Source organism: Scyliorhinus canicula, chromosome 14, assembly GCF_902713615.1.
Source record: "Scyliorhinus canicula chromosome 14, sScyCan1.1, whole genome shotgun sequence".
NCBI lineage: Eukaryota > Metazoa > Chordata > Chondrichthyes > Carcharhiniformes > Scyliorhinidae > Scyliorhinus > Scyliorhinus canicula.
Window position 1 is genome coordinate 22,116,028 of NC_052159.1, and position 25,305 is coordinate 22,141,332.

The 25,305-nt window shown below is 47.6% G+C and overlaps 1 protein-coding gene across 1 annotated transcript in view; it reads left to right on the forward strand.

Moving 5' to 3' along the window:
- The window catches only part of oca2 (oculocutaneous albinism II), a 559,961-nt gene that overhangs the window by 148,857 nt on the left and 385,799 nt on the right, over positions 1-25,305 (forward strand). Inside the window, exons 5-6 of the mRNA XM_038818856.1 lie at positions 9,726-9,783; positions 15,687-15,759. Coding sequence (XP_038674784.1) covers positions 9,726-9,783; positions 15,687-15,759 — 131 coding nt within the window. The remainder of the gene's footprint in view (positions 1-9,725; positions 9,784-15,686; positions 15,760-25,305) is intronic.

Sequence of the window (25,305 nt, forward strand, 5' to 3'; positions counted from 1 at the left end):
CAAAGCTCCATTTCAACTTTGTGCCAACTCATGGCCCCTTAATTCCCCGTGTCAACTTAGAGCCAACACATGCCCTTGCCCACTACCCTTTGCCCTCATACCCTTCTTGCCAACTCACCTAGTATTTATCCACTGTAGACAGACCTGGGGAGTGATGCTGAGATTAAATCAAATAATGTTCCAAATACTTGTTACAGACTTCACTACAGAAAGTCCCATCCATGAAGGCCCAGTCAATGCATTTAAATCCCCTCTCGTACAAATCTATTAAAAAAACTAATATTTGTATTCATAACTCCACATTAAAGACAGCTAGTACCTTAATAACGTCTTCGAGCTGTCAGTCAAATTGTGAACTGTTACCGCACCCTGGGCTAGCGCGGTCAATTCCAGCCCCACGTACCCCGGAGTCACAACACAAGTGAATTAACCAATAATTCTTATAAAACTACCCAAAGACTTTGGCTCTTGGTTGCCCAATAATTAGTCACCAGGTTTGTAAAGGTAATTACAGTTCCTGTTTATTTTTAACAAGAACTATAATAAAATATGCAACAAACGCAACTGATTAACCATTAACTAATACCTAATTCCTGCTTTAACTTGCCCCACCTGCTACACATGCAGGCAGACAAACACAACAGAGAGGTGGAAAGGGGTAAAAATCATAAGGGAAAGGAAAAAGAGTCTTTGTTTCAGATGACGTTATTTAGCACACCTTTCTTCACAGCAAGCTTTCAGGTTAAAGTCTCTGTTTATATCCTTTTTTTTAAACTTTAAAAACAAATTTAGTACCCAATTCATTTTTCCAATTAAGGGGCAATTTAGCGTGGCCAATCCACCTACCCTGAACATCTTTGGGTTGTAGGGGGCAAATCCCACGCAAACACGGGGAGAATGTGTAAACTCCACACGGACAGTGACCCAGAGCCGGGACGAACCTGGGATCTCGGCGTCGTGAGGCAACAGGGATAACCCACTGCGCCACCGTGCTGCCCTCTCTGTTTATATCCTGGGATGGTCTTCTCCGGGGCTCATTCATTCATTCTGATTTTCTGTAGTTTAGAAATGCAGTACTCACAGCTTTTCTGTGGAGGCACCTTACTTCCCTTCAAACTTTGCTTTCAGTTCATGGTTTGCATTCAGGCCTCTGTAATTTCAGGAATACAAAATTGACAGGCCTTCTGCAGAGCGTTGGCAATCACAGCAGACTTTCTCGTTCTGAATCTGTGCTGCCAGAATCAAAACAGAAACCATGGGACTCTGAAAAGCATTCCAGTGGGATAGGATCCAATCACTACCTGTTACCAGGCAGAGCACAGCCTTTTGGGCCAATTCATTGTCCATCAACCTATCAATCAAACCGAATCCCAACTCCATCTCTCTCACTGGTGCTGACAAGTCTGTACTCTTGTTTAACCAGCCCAGACTAGCAGAATGTTCTCCCCTGTAATGTCTGGATTGTTCAGCTTGAATTAAAGATACAGGCTGCTTGCCTTGAAGAGACATATCCATTAATCATCCATGGACCAAAATAAGAGTGGCAAAATAAAAGAAAGAGGAAATAAGAGAATAACCAGGAAGGACCCTTACAGAACTTACAGCCACCCACAGTGACAATGATCGGTTGTAGAAAACAGCCTGGCAATGCTGCACTTGGGGTAATGTCAACTAACATCTATTGAAACTGCTAGAACAGATTATTTTCCTCTCATTGACACAGGCTGGCAGTTTTCTTAATTTTAAAGGGCAAGGGATTTAAATAACTTAACAACTTGAAAGTTCTATATACCTTATCCACCCATGAAAAGCATTTGCAGCTCAGCCATGAAGTTGAGGCTGTTCCAGCAGTGAAAATCAGGTCGGTTTGTCTTGTGCAGTGAGTTTAAATGACTCAGTCAATTTATAATTTTTGCCTGCGCACTTCACCTCCTGCCCTCTTTCCCTTACTCGAGAAAATGGAATCTGCGGGTCCTGCACAGCATTTTTAAATGTCTGTTGGGTCTCCATGGTTTGGTGAAAATCTGACCCTGTATTCTTTCCTTGTTGTTGTCTAATGCTGAATTGTGTGGTTTGAATTGTCCCAATAAGGGTTCCTGCAAGTGCTCCAAATAATTGCCCCCATTTTACACCAGCTTTATGCTGGGTGTGCAAATGAGCAAACAGGAAACTTTGTGCGTAAAGTCTCCAAACAGCTGGTCGGTGCAAGTCTTTTGCAACTGACACAACATCAGCGCATCTGTGAAGAAATCCTTTGTGACTGTTAAAAGCAAGTACCATCTGGGAAGTGGTGGGGTTGAAAATTGTTCAGTCTTGCTTACTACTTAGCGGGGAAGAAACTGTAACTTTGAATAAATAGGGGTTTCAGTCAGCAGACTCCCATCAACAAAGAGAACAGTCCCGTGACTTCAAGGATGAAAATAATCTCAGAATATCAGTTTTCACCACTTGTATTCTGAGACTGCTTTTATTGTACTGAGGGAGGAAGGTATCAGCAAGGAGCTGCCGCAAGCTAGATGTTCTTGCTGCTAGACGTGATTGTAGTAGACTGTGCTGATGAGCTGTAAGTCAACAGTGTGCAAGGTAAGAGACAGCTGAGTGGGGGAGTGCTGAGTGAGCACAAAATGAATGTAGGACAGAAACCGATTGCGGAATAAACAGATTAGCTTGAGGAGACCACGGGAAATACAGCTGTACCCCTATAAAGTAAGGTGCTGTGAAATTCAGAGGGTGGGATTTTCCATGTCTCCTGCAGCATCTTCCGGCCCTGCAATGTCAACAGAGTTTCCCATTGTCTGCACCCTCCACCGCCGGGGAACCCGTGGCACAAGGTGGTGGTGGTGGGGGGGGGGCTGGTGGTGGGGGGGGTGGGGTGGGGGAGGTGGTTGGAATCCCTCCCTCTGCATCCAGCCTTTGAGCTATTTAAGAATGCAGTAGCGTGTGTGCATGCACGAGCTCACAAGAGGAGGTGTTGAATTAGCAGAAAGTGAAGACCTCAATTGCTAAACCCTTAGCTTCAACGGTTGATCACATAAAAGACCGGCGGTCTTGTTCTGTTATTGGTGACATTTGTACTGAATAGGTTTTCCAGATTATTAGATGAAGTTTTCTGTCTGATTAAGTGTGTATAATTTCAGTACATCATGGGTCCCCCAGCCGTGTGTATCTCGCTGTCGCGCCATTCACAGGTGGTGAGAGCCCCTACTCTCGCCACTTGTCAGTAGGATTTCCCATTGAAGCCGCCCCACGCTGCCGGGAAAGCCGAAGGTGGGAGTGCGCTGCCAGCGGGAACAGCGAATTCCAACGGTTGGAGAATGTCAGCCCATATTTGATGGAGGCAGACACAGGACCGTTTCGAATGTGTGGCTCACTTAGGCCTGAATTTCCATGCATATGGAGATTCTCCATTCTGCCAGCAGCGCACTATGGTGAACGTATTGCATTAACCATTCACCATGTATGTAACTGGATCACGCTGTTGCCCATGAGGGCTCCACCTATGGACCATTGTAAGGTATTACCTGGAATGTATCATGTTGGTGCCTTTGTGGGCTCCGCCCCTGGATCCACCCCTTGAGGGGAGGTATAAAGAGCAGCAGCCCTGTAGGCGGCACTCACTAGCAGAGCAGTCGCAGGCAGGCACTGTTCTAGTTGATTAAAACCACTGTTTACTTCTACTCCTTGTTTTGCATGAATTGATGGTCGCATCAATTTAATCGACTAAAACACCACAATGGAATCGGCCCTCAAACCTGACCGACTGGAACTCGACCCACAAGCCTTGGAGACGAAAGGGATTTTTTTTGCACTGGCTCCGCTGTTTCGAGGCCTACCTCGCCGCCTCCTCCTCGCCTTCCGTCTCCGACGATCAGAAGCTGAGCCTCTTCCATGCCCGGGTGAGCCAACGAATCTCTGTACAACTTGAGGAAGCTTCCACCTACACAGACACGCTCACGATGTTGAATCGCCTATACGTAAGGCCAGCGAACGAGGTGTACGTGCGGCATCTCCTCACTACTCACCGCCAAAGCCCCGGGGAATCGCTGGAGGAGTACCTATGCGACCTCAAAGTCCTTACGCGAAGTTGCAACTACCAGGCCATTACGAACACTCAACATATGGACCTCACTGTCTGGGATGCCTACGTGGCTGGGTCAGGTCCAACTACATGTGACAGCGCCTACTCGAGAAGGGTGCCCTCGACCTGGAAGAGACGGTAAAATTAGCCTCCTCTCTGGAAGTAGCGTTCCAAAGCCTCAATGCGTTCCCGTCTGATCACGCGACCCCCTCGTGGACCCCCCACCAGAGAGTACCCCAGGCCTATGCCGCGTGGCTGCCTGCCCAACACGGGGGGGCTACCCTGCTATTTCTGCGGTCAGCATCAGCACCTCAGGCAGCGCTTCCCAGCCCGGAACGCGAACTGCGGCGACTGCGGGGAAAAAAAGGACATTTCACTAATGTTTGTCTGGCCAGGTCCAAACCCTCAAAATCGCAGGCCCGACACTCAGACTCACAGGCCCGCAGATCCCGCAGTGGGGCAGTTTGCCTGCTGGCTCCACCCGCACCGGACGCATCATTGGCCTCGTGTAGTCCGTGGGGGCTGCCATCTCCAAGCCCGCTCAACGTGTACGACTCACGGGGCTGCCATCTTGGCCATCTTCGCCCACGCGGCCCACCACGTGCGATTCATGATGGCCGCCATCATGGAAGCCATCTACCTCGCTGCCTGACACGTGCAACCGAGGGGGGCCGCCCTCTTGGCCGCCATCTGCAATGCCGCCCGACACGTGCGGCCGATGGGGGCAGCATCTTGGGACCACCCCAGCACCTCCTCCCACGCTGGCTATCCGCAAGTCAGGGCGGTCACCCTTGACCAGTCACGACCCAAACACCTCCGAAGCTCCATGATGACCGTCCGGGTAAATGGACACGAAACACCTTACCTGTTCAACTCCGGGAGCACGGAGAGCTTCATTCATCCAGACATGGTAAGACGCTGCTCCCAATCTTCCCGGCACATCAAGCCATCTCCCTCGCTTCTGGGTCGCACTCGCTGCAGATCCGGTGGTGCACTACCTCAACCCTAGCAATATAGGGCACCGAGTATGCCGATTTGAATTTATATGTACTCCCTACCTCTGCGCCCCTCTCCTGTTGGGACTGGGCTTCCAGTGTAACCTCAGGTGCCTAACTCTGAAATTCGGCGGGCCCCTACCACCACTCACCATATGCAGCCTCGCGACACTAAAAGTCGACCCTCCCCTGCTCTTCGCAAATCTCACCACCGACTGTAAGCCAGTCGCCACCAGAAGCAGGCGGTACAGCATCCAGGACAGGACTCTTATTAGGTCTGAGGTCCAGCGACTCTTGCAGGAGGAGATAATCGAGACCAGCAATAGCCCCTGGGGAGCTCAGGTGGTGGTCGTCAGGACCGGGGAAAAGAACCGGATGGTTGTAGATTTCAGCCAAACCATAAACCGGTATACGCACCTTGATGCGTACCCCCTTCCCCGGATAGCGGACATGGTTAACCAGATCGCACACTACCGGGTGTTCTCCACGGTGGATCTGAAGTCCGCATACCACCAGCTCCCAATCCGCCCAAGGGACATCCACTACACAGCCTTTGAGGCAGACGCCCGCCTCTTCCACTTCCTCCGGGTCCCCTTCAGCGTCACTAATGGGGTCTCGGTGTTCCAATGAACAATGGACCGAATGGTGGACCAGTACGGGCTGCGGGCCACATTTCCGTACTTGGACAACTTCACTATCTGCGGCCATGATCAGCAGGACCACGATGCCAACCTCCAGAGATTTCTCCAAACCGCCCAAACCCTAAGCCTCACTTACAACAAGGAGAAATGCGTTTTCCGCAATACCAGACTAGCCATCCTCGGCTACGTCATGGAAAACAGAGTTCTAGGACCTGACCCCGACCATATGCGCCTACCTACTGCAACTCCCCCTTCCCCACTGCCCCAAGGCCCTGAAAAGGTGCCTCGGGTTCTTTTCCTATTACGCCCAGTGGGTCCCCAAATATGCAGACAAAGCCCGCCCACTAATCAAGGGTCCTCGTGGCCCTACGGTCTAGGAATCTCCCAGTTTCCCACTGGCAGGAGGTCCTCGCCGATTCGCTCCACTCTATTAGGTCCCTCCTTTGCACGGCCACAAACGAGAACCCTCATGACCGTATGTTTGTTTTCCCCAGGAAGTCCACCTCCGGAGCCTCACTTCCGTCCTGGCTGAAGACACCGGGGCCCGTCCTTCTCCGCAAACACGTCAGGAGCCATAAGTCCGACCCCTTGGTCGAGAGGGTCCAGCTCCTGCACACCAACCCCCAGTACGCATACATAGAACACCCTGACAGCCGACAGGATATGGTTTCCCTCCGGGACCTGGTACCCGCAGGTTCCACTACCACCGCCACCCCAACTTACCCTGCCCAACCTACGCTGACCAGCGCCCCCACCCCTACATGGCATCCGCACCCCCTTCCGCTCTCCATTCCCCTTCACCGACCCACAGGAACAAAGCTCCAGAAGACATGCTCCCGGAGTCTGCGTCTGTGCCCGCACCGGCGACTTCACTACCCATGCCCGCACGGATGAGTTCGACACCTGGGCCAGCTGCGGTACCAGAGCTTCGGCGATCACAGCGCACGATCCAGGCGCTGGACAGGTTGAATTTTTGAACCCTTCACCCCCGCTGTACTTCATTTTTTTAACAGGGGGTGAATGTGGTGAACGTATTGCATTAACCATTCACCATGTATGTAACTGTTTCACGCTGTTGCCCATGAGGGCTCCACCTTTGGACCATTGTAAGGTATTACCTGGAATGTAGCATGTTGGTGCCTTTGTGGGCTCTGCCCCTGGCTCCACCACTTGAGGGGAGGTATAAAGCGCAGTGGCCCTGTAGTCGGCTCTCAGTAGCAGAGAAGTCACAGGCAGACACTGTTCTAGTCAATTAAAGCCACAGTTTACTTCTACTCCTTGTTTCGCATGAATTGGTGGTCGCATCACGCACCCACGCTTTCCCGCGTTTTGCCGGGTTTCCCGGCGGCATTGGATGTCCACAATGGGGAAATATCATTGACACATGCTGGGAACGGAGAATCCTGCTGTCGGTGAGGGAGCGCCACCAAGGAACATGCGGCTGGCAGACCAGAGAATCCCGCCCTCGAACTCTACGGAGATGATAGCAGAGGCCTGGATCTGGAAGTTCCCGATCCTGGCCCCCTCATTATCTTGGGGGTTAGGAATGGAATGGGGCAGGTTCCAATTTACACTTCCATTGTTCATGGAGGCAACTGGGCATGTTAAAGTACAGGCACCTCAGTCATGTATAATTTTGGCTAGAGGTATGTCTAAAACACAAAATGTGTCGTTTAGATTGGGTAGGTGAAGATCTAAAGATGTCGGGGCTCTTTGGAGAAGTCAGGTTTCCTTCTGAATAGATTGGCTACCGTTTTGCATGTCACCTAGGACATCTTTGGGAGTACTAATGGTATTAAGCACGAGTGGCAAGGTGTCATTTGAAATTACCAAAAGGGTACAAAATGCACTGGAATATGTATAATATGTACATAAACGCATTGGAACTGACCAGATAGCAGGCAGGCTGTCAGGTTTTTAAATCTACTGCCATTTAAATTTAATAAATGCAGTCTGCAATATTTAAAAACATTGTTTACTATTTCAGCTCTCTGACTTAAGCCTGAGGGTTATCATTACAAGATTAATACTGCATGACTGATGACTCAAACTTTCATAACCACGATGAGGTATCTGTCAATTCAGTTTTATTGACAACTCCAAGTGGTTATAAACTCTTTGAAGTGAGACGCTGAATACAAATGCTCATTTTCATAAGGGATTAAAGGAATCTAACTGTAGTTAGATCACATTTTTTTTGAAATGGTGAATTTGTCAATTGACACTTCAGTTATTTACAATCTATATTAACGACTTGGGTACAGGAATGAAATGAAAATGAAAATGAAATGAAAATCGCATATTGTCAGAAGTAGGCTTCAAGTGAAGTTACTGTGAAAAGCCCCTCGTCGCCACATTCCGGCGCCTGCTCGGGAAGGCTGGTATGGGACAGAAGGTTCTATAGCCAAATACGCAGATGACACAAAAATAGGTTGGGCAGTAAGTTGCAATGAGGAAATAAGAACCTTACAAATGGATATAGATAAGTTAGGAGAGTGGGCCAAAATGTGGCAGATGGAGTTCAATGTGGATCAGTGAGAGGTCATGCATTTTGGTTGAAAAATGGAAAGGCAATCTATTATCTAAATGGTAAGAGAGTTCGGGATGCTCCGATGCAGAGGGATCTGGGTGTCATCGTGCATGCGTCACAGAAAATGGGCATGCAGATGCAACAGATAATAAGGAAAGCAAATGGAATGTTGGCATTTATAGCAAAAGGAATTGAGTATAAAGGTAAGGAAGTGTTATTGCAATTATACAAGGCATTGGTGAGACCGCACCTGGAGTATTGTGCACAGTTCTGATCCCTTTATTTGAGGATAGATGTGGTGGCATTGGAGGCAGTTCAGAGGATGTTCACTAAATTGATTCCAGAGATGAAGGGTTTGTCGTATGAGGAGAGATTGAATAGTTTAGGCACATACTCTCTCGAGTTTAGAAGAATAAGGGGAGATCTAATTGAGGTATACAAGATGCTAAAAGGTATGGATCAAATAGATGTGAGGCTGATGCTTCCTCTTGTGGGGCATTCTAAAACAAGAGGTCATAATCTTAGATTAAGAGGTCGCAAATTTAAAACAGATTTGAGAAAAAACTACTTCTCCCAAATGGTTGTGAATCTGTGGGATTCGCTACCCCGGAGTGCGGTGGGTAAATTTAAGGAGGAGTTAGACAGATTTTTAATTGGTAATGGGTTGAAGGGTTATGGAGAACGTGCACGACACAGTGGGGTTGAGGCCAGGATGGAATCGGTCACGATCAGATTGAGGGCGTTAGGCTGGGGAAGCTAAATTGCCTACTCCCGCTCCTAGGTCATGTGTTCTAGGGAGGAGATACTCTGATTGGGGGATCTCACAGGCTTGGAGAATATGGTGCCCAGCTCCTTACAATGATGCAAATGGGCCAATTTAACTCAACTGAATCCTCCTGCTAGCATCGGGGATGAACCTCAATGTTGGCGTCGATGAGGGACAGGAGCATTGGGGAGCAATCCCAGTTTTTGCCCGACGCTGGATTCGCCACCACATCGGGAACTTCATTACCTGTGGCGGACGGCGGAGAATCCAGCACAATGGGCAGGATTTTCCGGAGGTTCCCGTCAGCGGGATATTCGGGAGCATTAAATTCCACCCAAAGTGCAACAGATATTTGGAACTCTTATGCATTGATGAATAATGCCAGAAGAGTTATAAATGTTAAATCTGAGACTGATAAGATATTTGTTCACACAAGGTTTTAATATCTATGGTCAAAGGTGCTTTATGCAGTTAGGTCGCTGATCAAGCATGATCTCCTCAAGTGATGAAACAGTGGGTGCTAATTCCCTTCTCCTGTTAAATTCCCAGATCGCAAGGATCCTGTGTTTCTGTACAATCGCTGAAGGTTTTTGGATAATGTGCATTCTTTTAAAGTCAGATTTTAAACCGTGTTACTGTCAATCAGAGTCAATTAGGCATAGACTGTTGACTGTGTCTATATTTACACCTCTTTTATTTGTTTCTTTTTTTGCAGATGTGTTTTAAGAGTCCTGAAGATTTCCAGCCTCTTTATCTTCGTAGTTGTTTGCTCAGTAGGTGCTCTGTTTTCCATTATTTCATGCCGAGCCAGTTTTGTTTAGCTTTCCCTCGCTGTGGCTGCTTGGGTAAAGCAGTAACTGTGCATAAACCCAGTTAATTAAGGCCACTGTTACTGCTCCCAGGCAGGCATTAGAATCTTTGAGCGCGGGTTGCATAATGCATTACTGTACCGTCTGGTTACGCTCCTGTGCAGTTGCCGGGGATGCTTTGTTACGTCAAAGGTGCTATATAAATGCAAGTTGTTGCATGTTTTCATGAACAACTGTGCCTTGTAGCATTTTTTAACATTTTAAAATAAATGCTAAAATTTAATTTGCCTTTTTAATTACATGTTGTACCTGCATCTGACTTTCAGCCATTCATGAACAAAGACCCCCAGATCCCTCTGCCCAGACTCATTTTGAATCTGCTTTCCATTTAGATCATAATTTGCCTTTCTATTTTTTTCAGCCGATATGGCTAACCTTACCAGATGATGCAGACATGGACAACATGGAGAATCTCCAAATGAGAGCTCTGCGCATCTTGGCATCAGCTGTGCACGCCACTGGCCTGTTCAATCAAACATCCAGTGGCGATATGGCTCACGGATTGGCACAACTGAACAGCTTGCTGGGCCATTTCGGAGGGCATTGAAGAGTCAACCACATTGCTGTGGATCTGGAGTCACCTGTAGGGTGGCAAATTTCCTTCCCTCAAGGACATTCGTGAACCAAATGAGTTTTTAATTCACCTGCCACTTACCGTGGTGGGATTCAAACCAGTCCCCAGGGTCTCTGGATTATAGTCCAGCGGCAATCCCACTGCATCATCACAGACCCATGGCATTCAGTGTCACGCTGATGGCCTGCATTGTTGGGGTTTCTGTCAGGTGCCATGAGCGAAGTTTGTGTTGGGTATCCATTGCTGCATAATAGTCACCCCTTAAAGTGCAAGCAGATCAGGGAGTTTGGACTGCTGCAGGATGAAAGTATTGTGGCATCAGGCTGGGAATCTTGGTGGACACTTGCACAGTGATCTTGTGGTTGACTCTCTCTGTGGTTCTGGGAGTGCCTAGATTGCCATGTTTGTGCACTCAATGGATGCTGGGTGCACACGGCCAGAGTCACAAAGCTGGATGCTCGCTTATCCTGACTGGCACCATCGGTGGTGAAGCTGACATAATTGCCTGCGCTGACAAATTACCCCTCTGCTTGTCTAATGTTTTTGTGAACTGGGAATTCCAGGATCTGTCTGTGATGGAACCCTGGCAGGATCCTGACAGCCACTGGTAACAGGGGACCACCGAGTCCAGTGAGTCTTCTCCTCGAAAGCTGCAGATGTCTGACACCAACTGACCTGATGTTCTGAGTATCTTGAGACACTGGTGTTTTTGCATGTCAAAGAAATAGGAATAAGGCAGGGGAGTGGGCCTAGATAGGGTTCTCTTTACGAGGATCAATGCAGACTCGATGGACCAAATAACCTCAGTCTGCAGGGTAGGGATTCTATGGACAGATCTTCCATAAACTAAACTGAGCCTCCAGCTGCCTGTAAATCTTGGGTATTTCCTCCTGTGCAATACCGTTTGTCTACTGGCCCCCATTCTGTTGGCCCTTTTGCTGCTGTGTAGCTACAGATGCTGCTCATCTGAGGTACAGGATAAGGCAGCATAGCAACATCGACCGGAGGTGGCATTGTGGTATTGTCACTGGACTAGTAATCCAGAACTCCGGGTTCGAATCCCAACACAGCAGATGGTGGAATTTGAATTAACGGCCTAATGATGATCATGAAACCATTGTCGACTGCTGTAAAAACCCACCTGGTTCCTTAATGTCCTGGAGGGAAGGAAACCTACTGACCTTGCCTGGGAAATCCTATTGACAAGCAGCGGGAGTAGAGAATCCCACCACCAGGAAAGGGCCAAGATGTATGCGGCTGGGGGAACAGAAAATCCAGCCCCGCGGTAGCTGGCGGTGGGATCTTCTGGTCCTGCCGCTTTCAGTGGGGTTTCCCGTTGTTTGCACCCCCTGCCACAGGTTCACCCCCCCCCCCCCCCCCCCACCACATCCGCTGCAGAAAAAATAATGGGCTGGGTTAAACTCGTCAGAATCCTCACACTTGCTGTCTGCCCACATGTGACTCCAGACCCATTGGAATGGGGTTGACTCTTAAATACCCTCAGAAATAGGTCTCGCAAGCCACTCAGTTCAAGGGGAATTCGAGTCGCGATTAAATACTGGCCCAGCCAGTGACACCCAAATCCTGCAAAATGAATTTACGAATAGAAAGTGAACCTTTAAATGTTACAACATAAAAGTAACTCTCAGCAAAAGCACTAAGAAAATAACTGTTGAGTGTGTTTGTTGGCCTCTTTGCCAGAGTTTGCTCAGTCCCCTCAATTTCCTGCTGCGTTCTTGCCTCGGCTTCATGAGCGAACTTCAGGAATCCTGAAAGTTGTGGACTCAACGTCCAACTGAAAGCAGCGTGTCACTATCACGCCACTTGGCGCACGGAAATCGGCAGCCCGTCTCTGCTAAGGGGGTTGCTTGCACACAGCCTAATGCGCAGGAGTTGGTTTCCAGTCGCAGCGTTGCTTTTAACACCCCCTCTCGTGCATCCAAACCCACCCACTCTTCTACGTTACAACCCAGCTCTTTGTCACCCGAATCCTGCTCGTGAAATATCCCTTTTTCTCATCCGACTTCAATATTTTAACATCCGAAAATGTCCAAACGCAAATTCTTGAAGGCCAATTTTTCTTTTTGAATGCCCCAAATGTTTTCCGTCTTGGGGTTGCTTGCAGGGAAATTGGAGGCTGCACTGTAATGCTGGAGAGGGGGCAACACTAGAGGTCCAGCTGGACTTAAAGCTCAGTACGTTTTCAAACAGATCAGCCCTTGGGGCTAGATATTGGAATTTATGATGTCGGAAGAAAGGGAACAGTTGGAGGAATAGCTTCATGTGATTGATGTTTATTGGGTCTAGATGTCTGATTCAGTGCGTAATATTGGTCAGGATCCAAGGAGAATAAATTTAAACCCAACAACCAATCTCAACAATAATTCAGACCTTGAACTGTGGATAGAGGCTTTTAAAGTGAAAGAAAGACGAATAATTAGACATGAGCTTAAGAATTACGGTTGATGCTGAAGCATTATTTTTTGAGCCATTATTACATCAACCAGGTAAATATATTGACATATATTTAAAAAAACCAGAAGAATTACTGCAGATATTAGCAATTTATTCGTGAACACCATTAGTTTTTCTGCTATTTTATTGAAAGGGAATTCATAGTTATCATAGAATTTACAGTGCAGAAGGAGGCCATTCGGCCCATCGAGTCTGCACCGGCTCTTGGAAAGAGCACCCTACCAAAGGTCAACACCTCCACCCTTTCCCCATAACCCAGTAACCCCACCCAACACTAAGGGTAATTTTGGACACTAAGGGCAATTTATCATGGCCAATCCACCTAACCTGCACATCTTTGGACTGTGGGAGGAAACCGGAGCACCCGGAGGAAACCCATGCAGACACGGGGAGGATGTACAGACTCCGCACAGACAGAGACCCAAGCCGGAATCGAACCTGGGACCCTGGAACTGTGAAGCGATTGTGCTATCCACAATGCTACCATGCTGCCCTGAATTAAAGTGGTATCATAAGGTGATAGCATACGGTGCACAAAATCACACAAAGAAAATATTACAGTTACTGGAAATCTGAAATAAAATACAGGAGATTCTCAGTGGGTCAGGCAGCATCAATGGAAAGAGAAATGTAGAGCGGGAGGTTCCGCCCCTCCCTCCCCCTTGCGGTGTGTTCTGTGGAGATGGCCTGCCATTGGCTGGCAGTGGAATCTTCCGGCCCCGCTACTGTCAACACCCTCTGCCACCCCCCGGAACCATCCACTGCAGCAAATGTAATGAGCGGGCTGGGTTAAAATCGTCAGAGTCCACTTAACGACCCAGAATCCTCGCACTTCCTGTCCCCAACATTTTGAAATCAGCCGAGGTTCCTGCTGCAAGGGCCCTATTTAAATCTTAACATTTCGAGATGGATGATGGCATCAGCACCACAACAGCATTTTAACCCCTTGATTGAGGAGGCCCAGGCGGATTCAACCCTCGACATCTCAGCAATAGTGGTGAGGCCAGAATGGGATGAGGCAAGTTTGGAAACATAATTTTTAGACAGTATCCTACGTAATGCCTCCTCGGGCCCTGCAAGGTTAATTCGGGCCTTCCCTGCCCCAGGAATCTCCCTCTTCTCCTCCCCCACTCCTACCCATCTGTGACCATAAACCATTCACCCTCCTTCTTCACTTCGCTTGCTGGGGACCATTTCTGCGTTTCTCTGGGGGTTTCCGGTCACATGGCGACTTTCTGGGCTTCCCTCCTGAATATTGATGTCATTCCCGATGGGAGTCAGTTCCAATGTTTACAAATGAAGCCTGAGTTAAATATCCATAATTTCCATATCCTAAATTTAAATGAACCCCAATGTTTCAGCTCGATGACCTTTCTTCACACCCGTTTTGTAGTACGATTTGCCCACTAATATCTCCAACAGTAATGACTTGACTGTAGAAATATTGCTACTTAGAGAATGAACATTTCAGAGCCTTGGTGCTCCTGTCAAAACCCTCCATTTTGTACCAATTTATCTTGACTGGTAGCTACCTGTCAGCTTCTGTATAATTTGTACCAATGCTCAGAATGTCTAAACTTGGATAAGAAGTAAACCAGTGCGCCAGCTTGGTAGTTATTGCAACAATTTCAGTAAAATGTTAGATATTGGTTTGTTTGCGACCTTCGAAAGTTCCTTAATGAGCTGAAGATTGAAGCCATCGTTTTCAGTCCTCACTCAAAACTAATTTTCCCAGAGTACTGATCCCATCCCTTTCCCGAGCAACAGTCTGGGATTAAGCCGGTCTGTTCACAGCCTTGGTGTCGCATAGGCCCTCAGACGAGCTTCCAACTTCACATTTATGCCATCGTTAAGACTATTTCCAGCACCCCTAACATTGCCTGATTTTACCCTGGACTCAGTTTATCTGCTGCTGAAACCCTCATTCCAACGCACCATCGGTCGGTCTCCCACATTCTACCTCTGCAAACTTGAGATAATCCAAAACTCTATTTAAGACCAGTGTCTTAACTCTCATCAAGTCCCATTCCCCTATCACTCTTGTGCTTGATGACCTTCAGCAGCTGCCTATCAAACAATGCCCTGATTTTAAAACTCCCATTCTTGTTTTCAAATCCCTCCATTCCCCATCCCTCCCCATCTCTGTAATCTCCTCCACCCCCACAACCCTCAGAGATATCGGCGCTCCTTGAATTCTGACCTCTTGAACATCATTGATTTTAGTTGCCTGGGCCGTAAGCTCTGGAATTTCCTCCCTACATCTCTCGACCTCTCATTCCTCCTTCAAGATCCTCCATTTCAAAATCACACCTCTGACCAAGATTTAGGTCATCTGATCTAAAATCTCCTGATGGGGTTCGGTGTCATATTTTGTTTTATAAATCCACCTGTGAAGAAGTTTTATTATGGTAAAGGTGTGTAATAATCCAGGAGACATGAAGGTAACCGTTAAACCAAATTTATTCTACCTCAAAAGTAAATTCCTACCCCGTGGCGTACAACACCAGTATCCCGGCTCAGGTCTAACAGGAACTCGCAATCTGGGTCTGGTTCAGTATTTGAAAGGCTTGATAACGAATCCCAGCTGGAAGGGCTTCCACCGTTACCATGGGAACTCGTACTCAATGAGCCCCACAGTGATTCCTCGTGATCCTCATGTGGGTTATCACAAGGTGCTTTATGAATATAAGTTATTGTTATAAGCCTTTGAGCTGAAATGTAAATGGTTTACAACTGCTTCATTTTATACTTATTCCAGGTTTTATTCAGCTCTTATCCGGATCATGGGAACCCTAGACAAATGATAGTTGTTTCGCCATTCGAAGGCACATGTATCCTTTTCCACTACATTTATTCATTTGATTCTGCATCTCGTGTAGCATCCATTATGAACGCAGATCTTTGATGGCGGCACAGTACTTGAATTAAAAGCCATAACACCTGCTTAGAAGAACTTTGGTAAAACACTGTTTGATTTAATGATTTGGCTTAGAGATGTTTATTTTGACTATTTTGTTATTGTCCCTGTCACAAGTTTCAACCATGTTCCTCGGTTTATTAAGCAATGCTGACGACACTTGTGTCATGTGAGAGTACCTTTAAGAAATGGGTGTTTAAGAAATGTACCTTTAAGAAATGGGTGTTGATCAGTGATGTCAGATGGTGGATGGAGCTGGGCTGTCTGCAGCTTTTTACTTTTGTTTTAGGCTGTTTACTGCAGGATGTGTTTTAGTTTTGTTTTCAGTGCTGGACCTAAAGCCAGGCAGAGCTGGTGTACTGTTGATATCTCTGCCAAGAAAAGACTACTTCTTGATCATTTGGTGAATTAAAAATTATTAATGTTTTCAGTAGTGAATGTAAACCTGATGTGCTTCTGTTAAAAGGTGTTTCTTCTGTCTTCTGGATGTTGTTTTGGAAGTTATTAACGATTACTTAGTGTTGTATTCTTTGGGGGTTGTATTTAAATTGATGGTTGCCAAGTTGTTCACTGTATGTTTCAAAAAGGTCAACTTGAGTTCATAGAATAAACATTGGACACGATTCTCCGCTCCCCACGCGACGTGGGAGAATCGCGGGAGGGCCCCCCGAAAAAATCGCGCCCCCCATGATTCTCTTCCCCCCCCCCCCCCGGCTCGGAAGAATTGGCGTTCTCTGATTTTCACGGTGAGCGGCGATTCTCCGACCCGGATGGGCCGAGTGGCCTGCCGTTCGCGGCCGTTTCATGACGGCAGCAAACACAACTGGTCTCTGCCGTCGTGAAACGGGTGAGAAGCCCGTTTGGGGCTTGTAGGTGGCCTAGAAAGGAAAGAGCACCACGACTGTGCTCGGGAGGGGCCGGCGTCCAAATCGGACGCACTATTTCCCCTCCGCCGCCCGCAAGATCAAGCCGCCACGTCTTGCGGGGTGGCTGAGGGGAAAGACGGCCACCGCGCATGCGCGGGTTCGTGCCGTCAGCGTCATGACGTCAGCCGCGCATGCACGGGTTGGAGCCTGCCAACCTGCGCATGTGCGGCTGACGTCATTATGCGTGCCGGCAGCGTCATTCTCGGCGCGGTGCCCCCCGCGGCTGAGATTTACGGAGCGCCGCTCCTAGCCCCGCTGGGAGGGGAGAATAGGGGGAAAGGAGCGGCCTCCGAGGCCGTCGTGAAACTCGGCCGAGTTCACGACGGCCCTCCCGATTTTTCCCGGGAGCGGAGAATTCCGCCCATTGTTTAGCTTTAAAAAAATACTTTTCCATTTCTGCTGTACCACATCTGTAAAGTGAGCCGTGTGCTCCCCATAACACAATTTATTAAAAGTTGTGGGTCAGGTGAACTCCATGATACACTTTGGAGTTCTCTAAACCCTGGCCCATAACAAATGCCTGTCCACTGCTAACGAGGATGGAGAAATTGTCACTCAGCCAAATCTCCCATTCACTGCAGCGGGATCGGAGAATGCCGCTGCCGTGAACGGCTGGAGAATCCCGTTCTAAATCATTTCCCAATTTTGCTGTCCCAATTCCAATGGCTTCCCCGCACCTAGTGGTGCACTAGAGCAAACTTTCATCTGTTTCCATAGCTTCGTAATTCCCCGAAACAGGTCACTAGTCAGCCACCAGAGGCTTAAGACTATATGGGCGGCATGCTAGCATAGTGGTTAACATTGTTGCTTCACAGCGCCAGGGTCTAATGTTCGATTCCCGGCTTGGGTCACTGTCTGTGCGGAGTCTGCACGTTCTCCCCGTATCTATGTGGGTTTCCGCCAGGTGCTTCGGTTTCCTCCCACAAGTCCCGAAAGATGTGCTGTTAAGTGAATTGGACATTCTGAATTCTCCCTCCGTGTACCCGAACAGGCGCCAGAGTGTGGCGACTAGGTATTTACACAGTAACTTCATTGCAGTGTTAATGTAAGCCTACTTGTGACAATAATAAAGATTATTATTATAGCTTGAGGGGGAGCCAATCCAAGCGGGGTTGACCAGGAGTCTTTTTCCCCTCTTGCCCCCAGCCATTGGCGTGTGTTGGAAGGATTTGCAGGTTGACGCACTCAACCTGTTGTAGCCGTGTTGCGAATGCACCTTCACTGGCGCATCAAGTTCTGGGGTGGGAGCTCCTGGCTCAGAGGCAGGGACTGTAGCCAGTTCAAGACCTCACCATTTCTCTGTTAGAATTCCCAAATTGAGCAACAAATCCAAGTGCTATTTCTGCAAGGAGGTTCATCCATGATTGCTTTTTAGAACTCCCTTACATTGTTCACAATGGGTAAGAAGTCTTGCTCAATATATCTCCATGAAACCAACTTAAAATAGAAAATTTGTGACCCACTGATCAATGATACCTCAGTAACCAGCCTGCCATCATGCAGCAGCTCTATATCACGGAACATGTTTGGAGGATAAGCCTCTACCTAATAAAGCAATTACCCTACTCCCATTTAAAATATATAGCTTAAACTACTAAATGTTATTTAATATACATTGAGGAAGGGATGGGGATAGATTTTCAACTTTGATGCCTGGAACTTAATACTACTGCTAAAAATTGATCACCCATTAGAGAATCCATCCTATTTTGTTAAAGGGAAATTGGAAATTAGGTGGCTTCCAGAACAGGTAGTCGATCCTCTCTGGCAGTTTCACATCAAAGTGGCAAGTTTTATGCGCAAAAAACGGACAAGAGCATTTTGTCCTGCATTTGAAACAATTCCTGAAAAAAGAAACATGCTTCCAAATCTCAAACAGCAATTTTTATTGAATTTGAAGAGGGCACTGAATGGTAGAGGCATTGTCATGGAGAATGCATCAGGGAACAGTTAACAGCTAAGCTCTTGTTGAAATTCAACCGGGCAGGCCGACTCTGAGAGGTCAAGGCATTGCCATAGGGAATGAATCAGAGAATGGCTGTCCCCAAAACCTCTTGTTCAGTTGAAAAAGGTGTAATGCATGGATATGTTCTTTCTGTTTGCAAAGGACGGGCCCTGCATGTGAATATATGTCGCTTCTGGCACATGTAAGTGAGCCATAATGCAAGCCCGACTAATGACCTTAAATTAGTTGTTAGGGCTTGCTGTTTAATTCTGCTGTTAAATTCAGAATGTCCAATTCACCTAACAAGCACGTCATTCGCAACTTGCAGGGGGAAACCGGAGCACCCGGACGAAACCCATGCAGACACCGCATAGACAGTGACCAAGCCGGGAATTGAACCTGGGTGCCTGGTGCTGTGAAGCAACAGTGCTAATCACTGTGCTACAGTGCCGTCTGAAATGCAATGACTGTGTGATGCCAGGTATGCAGGTCATACATCCCAATGACTGGTGGATTGTATCAAACAACACATCCCTTTGGCTGCTCCCAACAGAAAAAGTACTGACCACACTCAACCACCCTTACTTGCCAAACTCAGAACATAGTGTCCAACATCACATGTGATTCCGTGACTGGACAACGTTCACTAAACAATGCTGCTTGTGCTAAGAATTAGACTCGCAATCAATTCAAGATTCCAGTCAGGCTTGCGGTGTGGCTCACTTACATGCGCTACAACTCCATATACTTACACACAGGGTCCTGTCCTATGCAAACAGAAAGAACATGTTCAAACATTGCGCCTTTTTTTTATACCTAATTCATTTTTTCCCAATTAAGGGGCAATTTAACCACGCCAGTCCACCTACCCTGCACATCTTTGGTTTGTGGGGGCGAAACCCACGCAAACATGGGAAGAATGTGCAAACTTCACACGGACAGTGACCCAGATCCAGGATCGAACCTGGGACCTCGGCGCCGTGAGGCTACAGTACTAACCACAACACCACCATGTTGTCCATCATTGTGCCTTTTTCAACAAAACAAAATCTTGGGCGAACAGCCATTCACTGGTTCGTTTCCCTCATGGCAATATCTTGACTAATCAGAGCTGACTGGCCTGGTTTGAAGTTAAACAAGAGCTTGACAGTTACTCTTCCCTGGTGCATTCTCCATGGCAATGCCTCCAGCAATCGGAGTAATCTTACCGACCAATCAGCACCCTTTTCTCATGCAGTATTAATTTTTGTTTCCTTTCAGATTTGATATTCTTGCATATCCTGGTGAGTGCAAGAGGAAAAGCTTCAACAGTGCCTCTTTTTTCGGCAATACTCAAATTCTGTTCTACAAAGCGACTATTGATTTAAATGACTTGGACAGAATGACAAAGCAAATTATGTCAAAGCTTGCTGATAATATTAAATTAGTGGAAGTGTTGGTTACCTGTGAGAAGAGATGCAATAATGTAATGTAAATAGGTTTGCATTAGTGGGCAGACAAATGGCAGTTGAAGTCCAATGCAGGGAATAATGAAGTGCTACATTTTGGGAAAGAAAAGCACAATGGGAGGTTGTGTCGTTAGAATGAAAGGACAGAGGGATCAGGGACGTGGATACTTGATCCTTCAAAGAGCGTAGCCAGAGAAAAACCAGAGAAAGCCAAATGGGAGATTCAGATTTGCTTAGAGGAACACCGAACACAAAAGAAATTGATGTTAAATTGGTCTGAAAGATTGCTTAAGGCACAGTTGGAGTATTACAAGCAGTCCTGGGAACCCCGTAATAAAAAGAATATTGGAGCCACAAAAACGCGATTTACAGGAGATTTACAGAGAAGATTTACTCGAACGATAAGAAGATTGAACGGTTATGGTTATGAAGAAAGACTGAACATTTAAGGCAGTTTCATTGAAACTGACAATATGAAGTGGAAGATCTAAAAGCGGATTCTTCTTAAAAAAACAAATGGTTTTGAGCTGGTAGATGGTAAAAGATTTTTTTTTTCCCACTGGTTGGACAATTAGTAACACGGGGGCCAAAAACCGGGGGTTATCATTTTTCTTACACTTAGCATTATTAGGACCTGGAAATGAGAAACCAAGCCCTTCAATGTGTCATTTATGCATTTGTTCCATTGTGAACACCTGATGCAGTCATGTTTCACTGTCTTTATTCAGATTGTAAAGTGAAGCTGGATCTAATCGGGTGGCAATTGAAGCAGTGGCTATAATGCCACTTAAAGGGGGATCGGATTTGTATTTGTAAAGGAAAAAGATGTCAGTGCCGTCATAATATGCACTCATACACATCATGAGGTAAAGACAGGCAGTGATAGACACCCAGGTTAGCCAATCAGGGGCTGGTTTAGCTCACTGGGTTAAATCGCTGGCTTTTAAAGCAGACCAAGGCAGGCCAGCAGCACGGTTCAATTCCCGTACCAGCCTCCCCGAACAGGCGCCGGAATGTGGCGACTAGGGGCCTTTTCACAGTAACTTCATTGAAGCCTGCTCGTGACAATAAGCAATTTTCATTTTATTTCATCAAAACACAGGACAGAACACAACCAATCACTAGACAGCACACTAGAGGAGGGCTTCCCACTATAAAACACACGGGGCATCAGCACTCCGCCTTTTTCTACTGGTGACAACTGTAGTGACAGTCAGGGTGTATATATTAGTTACCACCTTCTACATGTGGCTCAGGGCTAGCCTGGTCTAGTTAGTTAGAGTTAGTATACTTACAGTAGTAGAGTGTCAACCCACAGCAAGCTGCGTGCACTGTTACAGAAGTTCAATAAATCTTATTGAACCAACGTCTAAGTCTGGTGTCTGCTTTCCAGTCTAACTGCACCCAGGTGCAGTCCGTGTTACCCCAGGGTCAATAACACGACAAGTGCAAGGGCAGGGAAATGGGTTAAAAGATCCAGTGGGAAGAGATAGCATCATTATGGACTGAGCGGTCTCATTTAAATTCTGCCACCGCTATGACTCTAGGCTGGGAAATGTACTGAACAAAGAAGCACCTGACTTAGGCCTACATAACTCACTTGCCCTTCATTCCGCTGAGTGCCAGCGTTGACTGATAGTTTATCTTTTTGGAAGAGTAACTCCTAAAGTGCCTTACTTCTATATTTCACTGGTGGTTTAATTGTTTGCCGATGCGATGAAGTACTGCTTCACTGCCTGCGTACTTAAATCAGAAAATAAATTTGCATCCACGCAGTCAGTCTGATCATATTTCCCTTGGAGTCTATCACATCAACGCCAACATTCTGAGCGTTTTACGGATTTGGAAAGGAAGAACTTCCCGGCTCGCGTCTCAAATGATTGAAAGACTGCAAGGCAAAGCTATCTTTAAAAAGTGTTCCTCAATCAACAAAGTGCACTTTGCAGCAGGTTGCCAACTCAGTAGTTTGTGCTTTGAAATCTCATTGGGCTTTTTGTTTTTTGCAACTAATGTGCAATTCGAGTTGCCCTTTCAAAAAAAAAAGTTATATTTGGGAAACCCAAATTAATTGCTCAAAGTTTGAATGCCTATATTTGGTTCCAGCAGCCTTCGCAAACCTGCTGGGAAAACAATCCATAAATAAGATGTTCTACCTCTCTCCAAGGACATAAATGTGACGCTCGCTGCCACGAGCACTGAGGCCTGGCAAGCAGAGAGTGTGATAAATAAGCAATTGTGACGCTGATGCCCCATGAGCCAGATGTGCAACCCTTTAAGAAGTTTGGAACTGGATAATGTGACTTTTTGTTTCAGGCACCGTGTACGGATTGTCAAGTCTTTGACTTTGCTGGACGTTTTATCTTATTACAATTGCCGCAATCTGTAAATGTTATTATATTTATTTTAATGGCTTTTTGCTGAGGAGGCCAATGGTGTTGCAAATTAGAATTCACCCAACCTGAGTAGGCTGGTGCTTGAGATTGAAGCTCGTGTACTGTCAATGCAATTGGAAATTATAGAATCAAAGTGGGATGCAACATCGAAGGAGGCCACTTGGCCCATCAGGCCTGTGCCAGCTCTTTGGAAGAGCTGTTCAATTAGTCCCACTGCCATGACTTTTTCTCACAGCCCTGTATGTCTTTATTTCTCTTCAAGATTTGTCCGATTTTCTTTTGAATGTGACTACTGCGTTGAATCTGCTACCAACACCCTTTCAGGCCTTGCATTCCAGACGACACTTTCCTGTGTGAAGCAATGTTTCCTCATGTCACTCCTAGTTCTTTTGCCAATCTCCCTAAATCTGTATCTTCTGGTTACTGGTCTTTCAGCCATTACAAACAGCTTTTATTCACTCCAATAAAAATCGGTCCATGCTGTTGAACGGTGCGATCAAATCTCCTCTTAATCATCTTTGCTTTCAGGAAAAAGCCCCAGTTTCACTGATCTTTTCTCTTAATTGATGTCCCTCATCCTTGGTACCATTCAGGCCCCGGTCCAGTACAATACCACAGCTGAGGCCTAACCAGCGAGTTACTATGGTTTGGCACAAGTCCCTCACTCTATAGAAGATAAAAACAGGAGGAAACCATTCAGCCCTTCAAGCCTGCTCTGCCATTCGTCACAATCATGGCTGATCGTCCAACTCAATAGCCAGCTTTTTCCCCATAACCCTTGATCCCATTCACCACTGTTACCAGACTCCTAAACGACCCTCTTATGGACTGACCTCATTAACACTACACCCCCTGTGTGCTTCACCCGATGCCGGTGTTATCTAGTTACATTGTGTACCTTGTGTTGCCCTATTATGTATTTTCTTTTTTTCCTTTTCTTTTCATGTACTTAATGATCTGTTGAGCTGCTCGCAGAGAAATACTTTTCACTGTATCTTGGCCCATGTGACGATAAACAAACCCAATCCAATCCTCAATATCTAGCCGCCTCTTGAATGTATTCAATGTCTTAGCCTCAACTACTTCCTGTGGTAATGAATTCCACAGGCTCACCACTCTTTGGGTGAAGAAATGCCTCCTCATCTCTGTCCTATTTATAGGACAGTCTCATTAATACTACACCCTGTCTGCTTCATCCGATGCCAATGCTTATGTAGTTACATTGTATATATTGTGTAGCCCTATTATGTATTCTCATGTACTTTCTTGAATTCTGTTCAATTCCCTTTCTTCCAATGTACTGAATGATCTGTTGAGCTGCTTGCAGAAAAATACTTTTCACTGTACCTCGGTACACGTGACAATAAACAAATCCAAATCCAAATCCAAATCCAAAATCCTAAATGGTCTACCCCGAATCCTCAAACTGTGACCCCTGGTTTTGGACACACCCACCATCGGGAACATCCTCCCTGCATCCACCCTATCTTGTCCTGTTAGAATTTTATAAGTCTCCATGAGATTCCCCCCCTCATTCGTCTGAACTCCAGCGAGAGCAATCCTAACCTAGTCAATCTCTCCTCATATGACAGCCCCGCCATCCTTAGAATCAGTCAGGTAAATCTCTGCTGCACTCCCTCGAGAGCAAGAACATCCTTCCTCAGAAAAGGAGACCAAAACTGCACACAATGGGCGAAATTCTCCGACCCCACACAGGGTCGGAGAATTGGCGGGAAGCGGCGTTATTTCTGCTCCCGCAGGTTTTCGAATTCTCCCGCCGGTAAAAAACCGGCGTTGTGAAAATCCCGCCGGCAGCCTGTGAAAACAGCTGGCGCCGGCGGGATTTCATTTTTTTTGCACTGACCTTAAATCTCCGGCCCGGATGGGCCGATGTCCCGCCGACGTGGCCACGGGTCACGTCGGCGAAAATCACAGTTGATTTAAAACGGCGTCAACCATTGATGATGGTTGACGCCGTTCAGTGTCGGGGGTGGGTTGCGGCATCGGGGGGGGGTGTGGGTTGCGGCATCGGGGGGGTGGGTTGCGGCATGGGGGGGGCAATCGGGGGGGTGGGTTGCGGCATAGGGGGGGTGGGTTGTGGCCATCGGGGGGTTGCGGCATCGGGGGAGTGGGTTGCAGCATCGGGGGGGGGGGAGTGGGTTGCGGCATGGGGGGGGTGGGTTGCGGCATGGGGGGGCATCGGGGGGGTGGGTTGCGGCATCGGGGGGGGGTGGGTTGTGGCCATCGGGGGGTTGCGGCATCGGGGGAGTGGGTTGCGGCATCGGGGGGTTTCGGGGGAGTGGGTTGCGGCATCGGGGGGTGGGTTGCGGCATCGGGGGGTTGCGGCATCGGGGGAGTGGGTTGCGGCATCGGGGGGGTGGGTTGCAGCATCGGGGGGGTTTGGGGGCAGCGGCGGGCAGAGAGGGGGGGCGGCGGATGCCCCTACCCCAACCCCCTCCCCTCACCACCCCTACCCCCTTCACCACCCCTACCCCCTTCACCACCCCTACTCCCCTCCAACGCCGCACCCCCCCCACCCCCCCCACTAACGCCGCACCCCCCCCCCCACTAACGGAGGAAGGAAGGGGGGAGGAAGGAAGGGGGGGGGGAGGAAGGAAGGGGGGGGGGGACGGAGGAAGGAAGGGGGGGGTCGGAGGAAGGAAGGGGGGGGGGGACGGAGGAAGGAAGGGGGGGACGGAGGAAGGAAGGGGGGGGGACGGAGGAAGGAAGGGGGGGACGGAGGAAGGG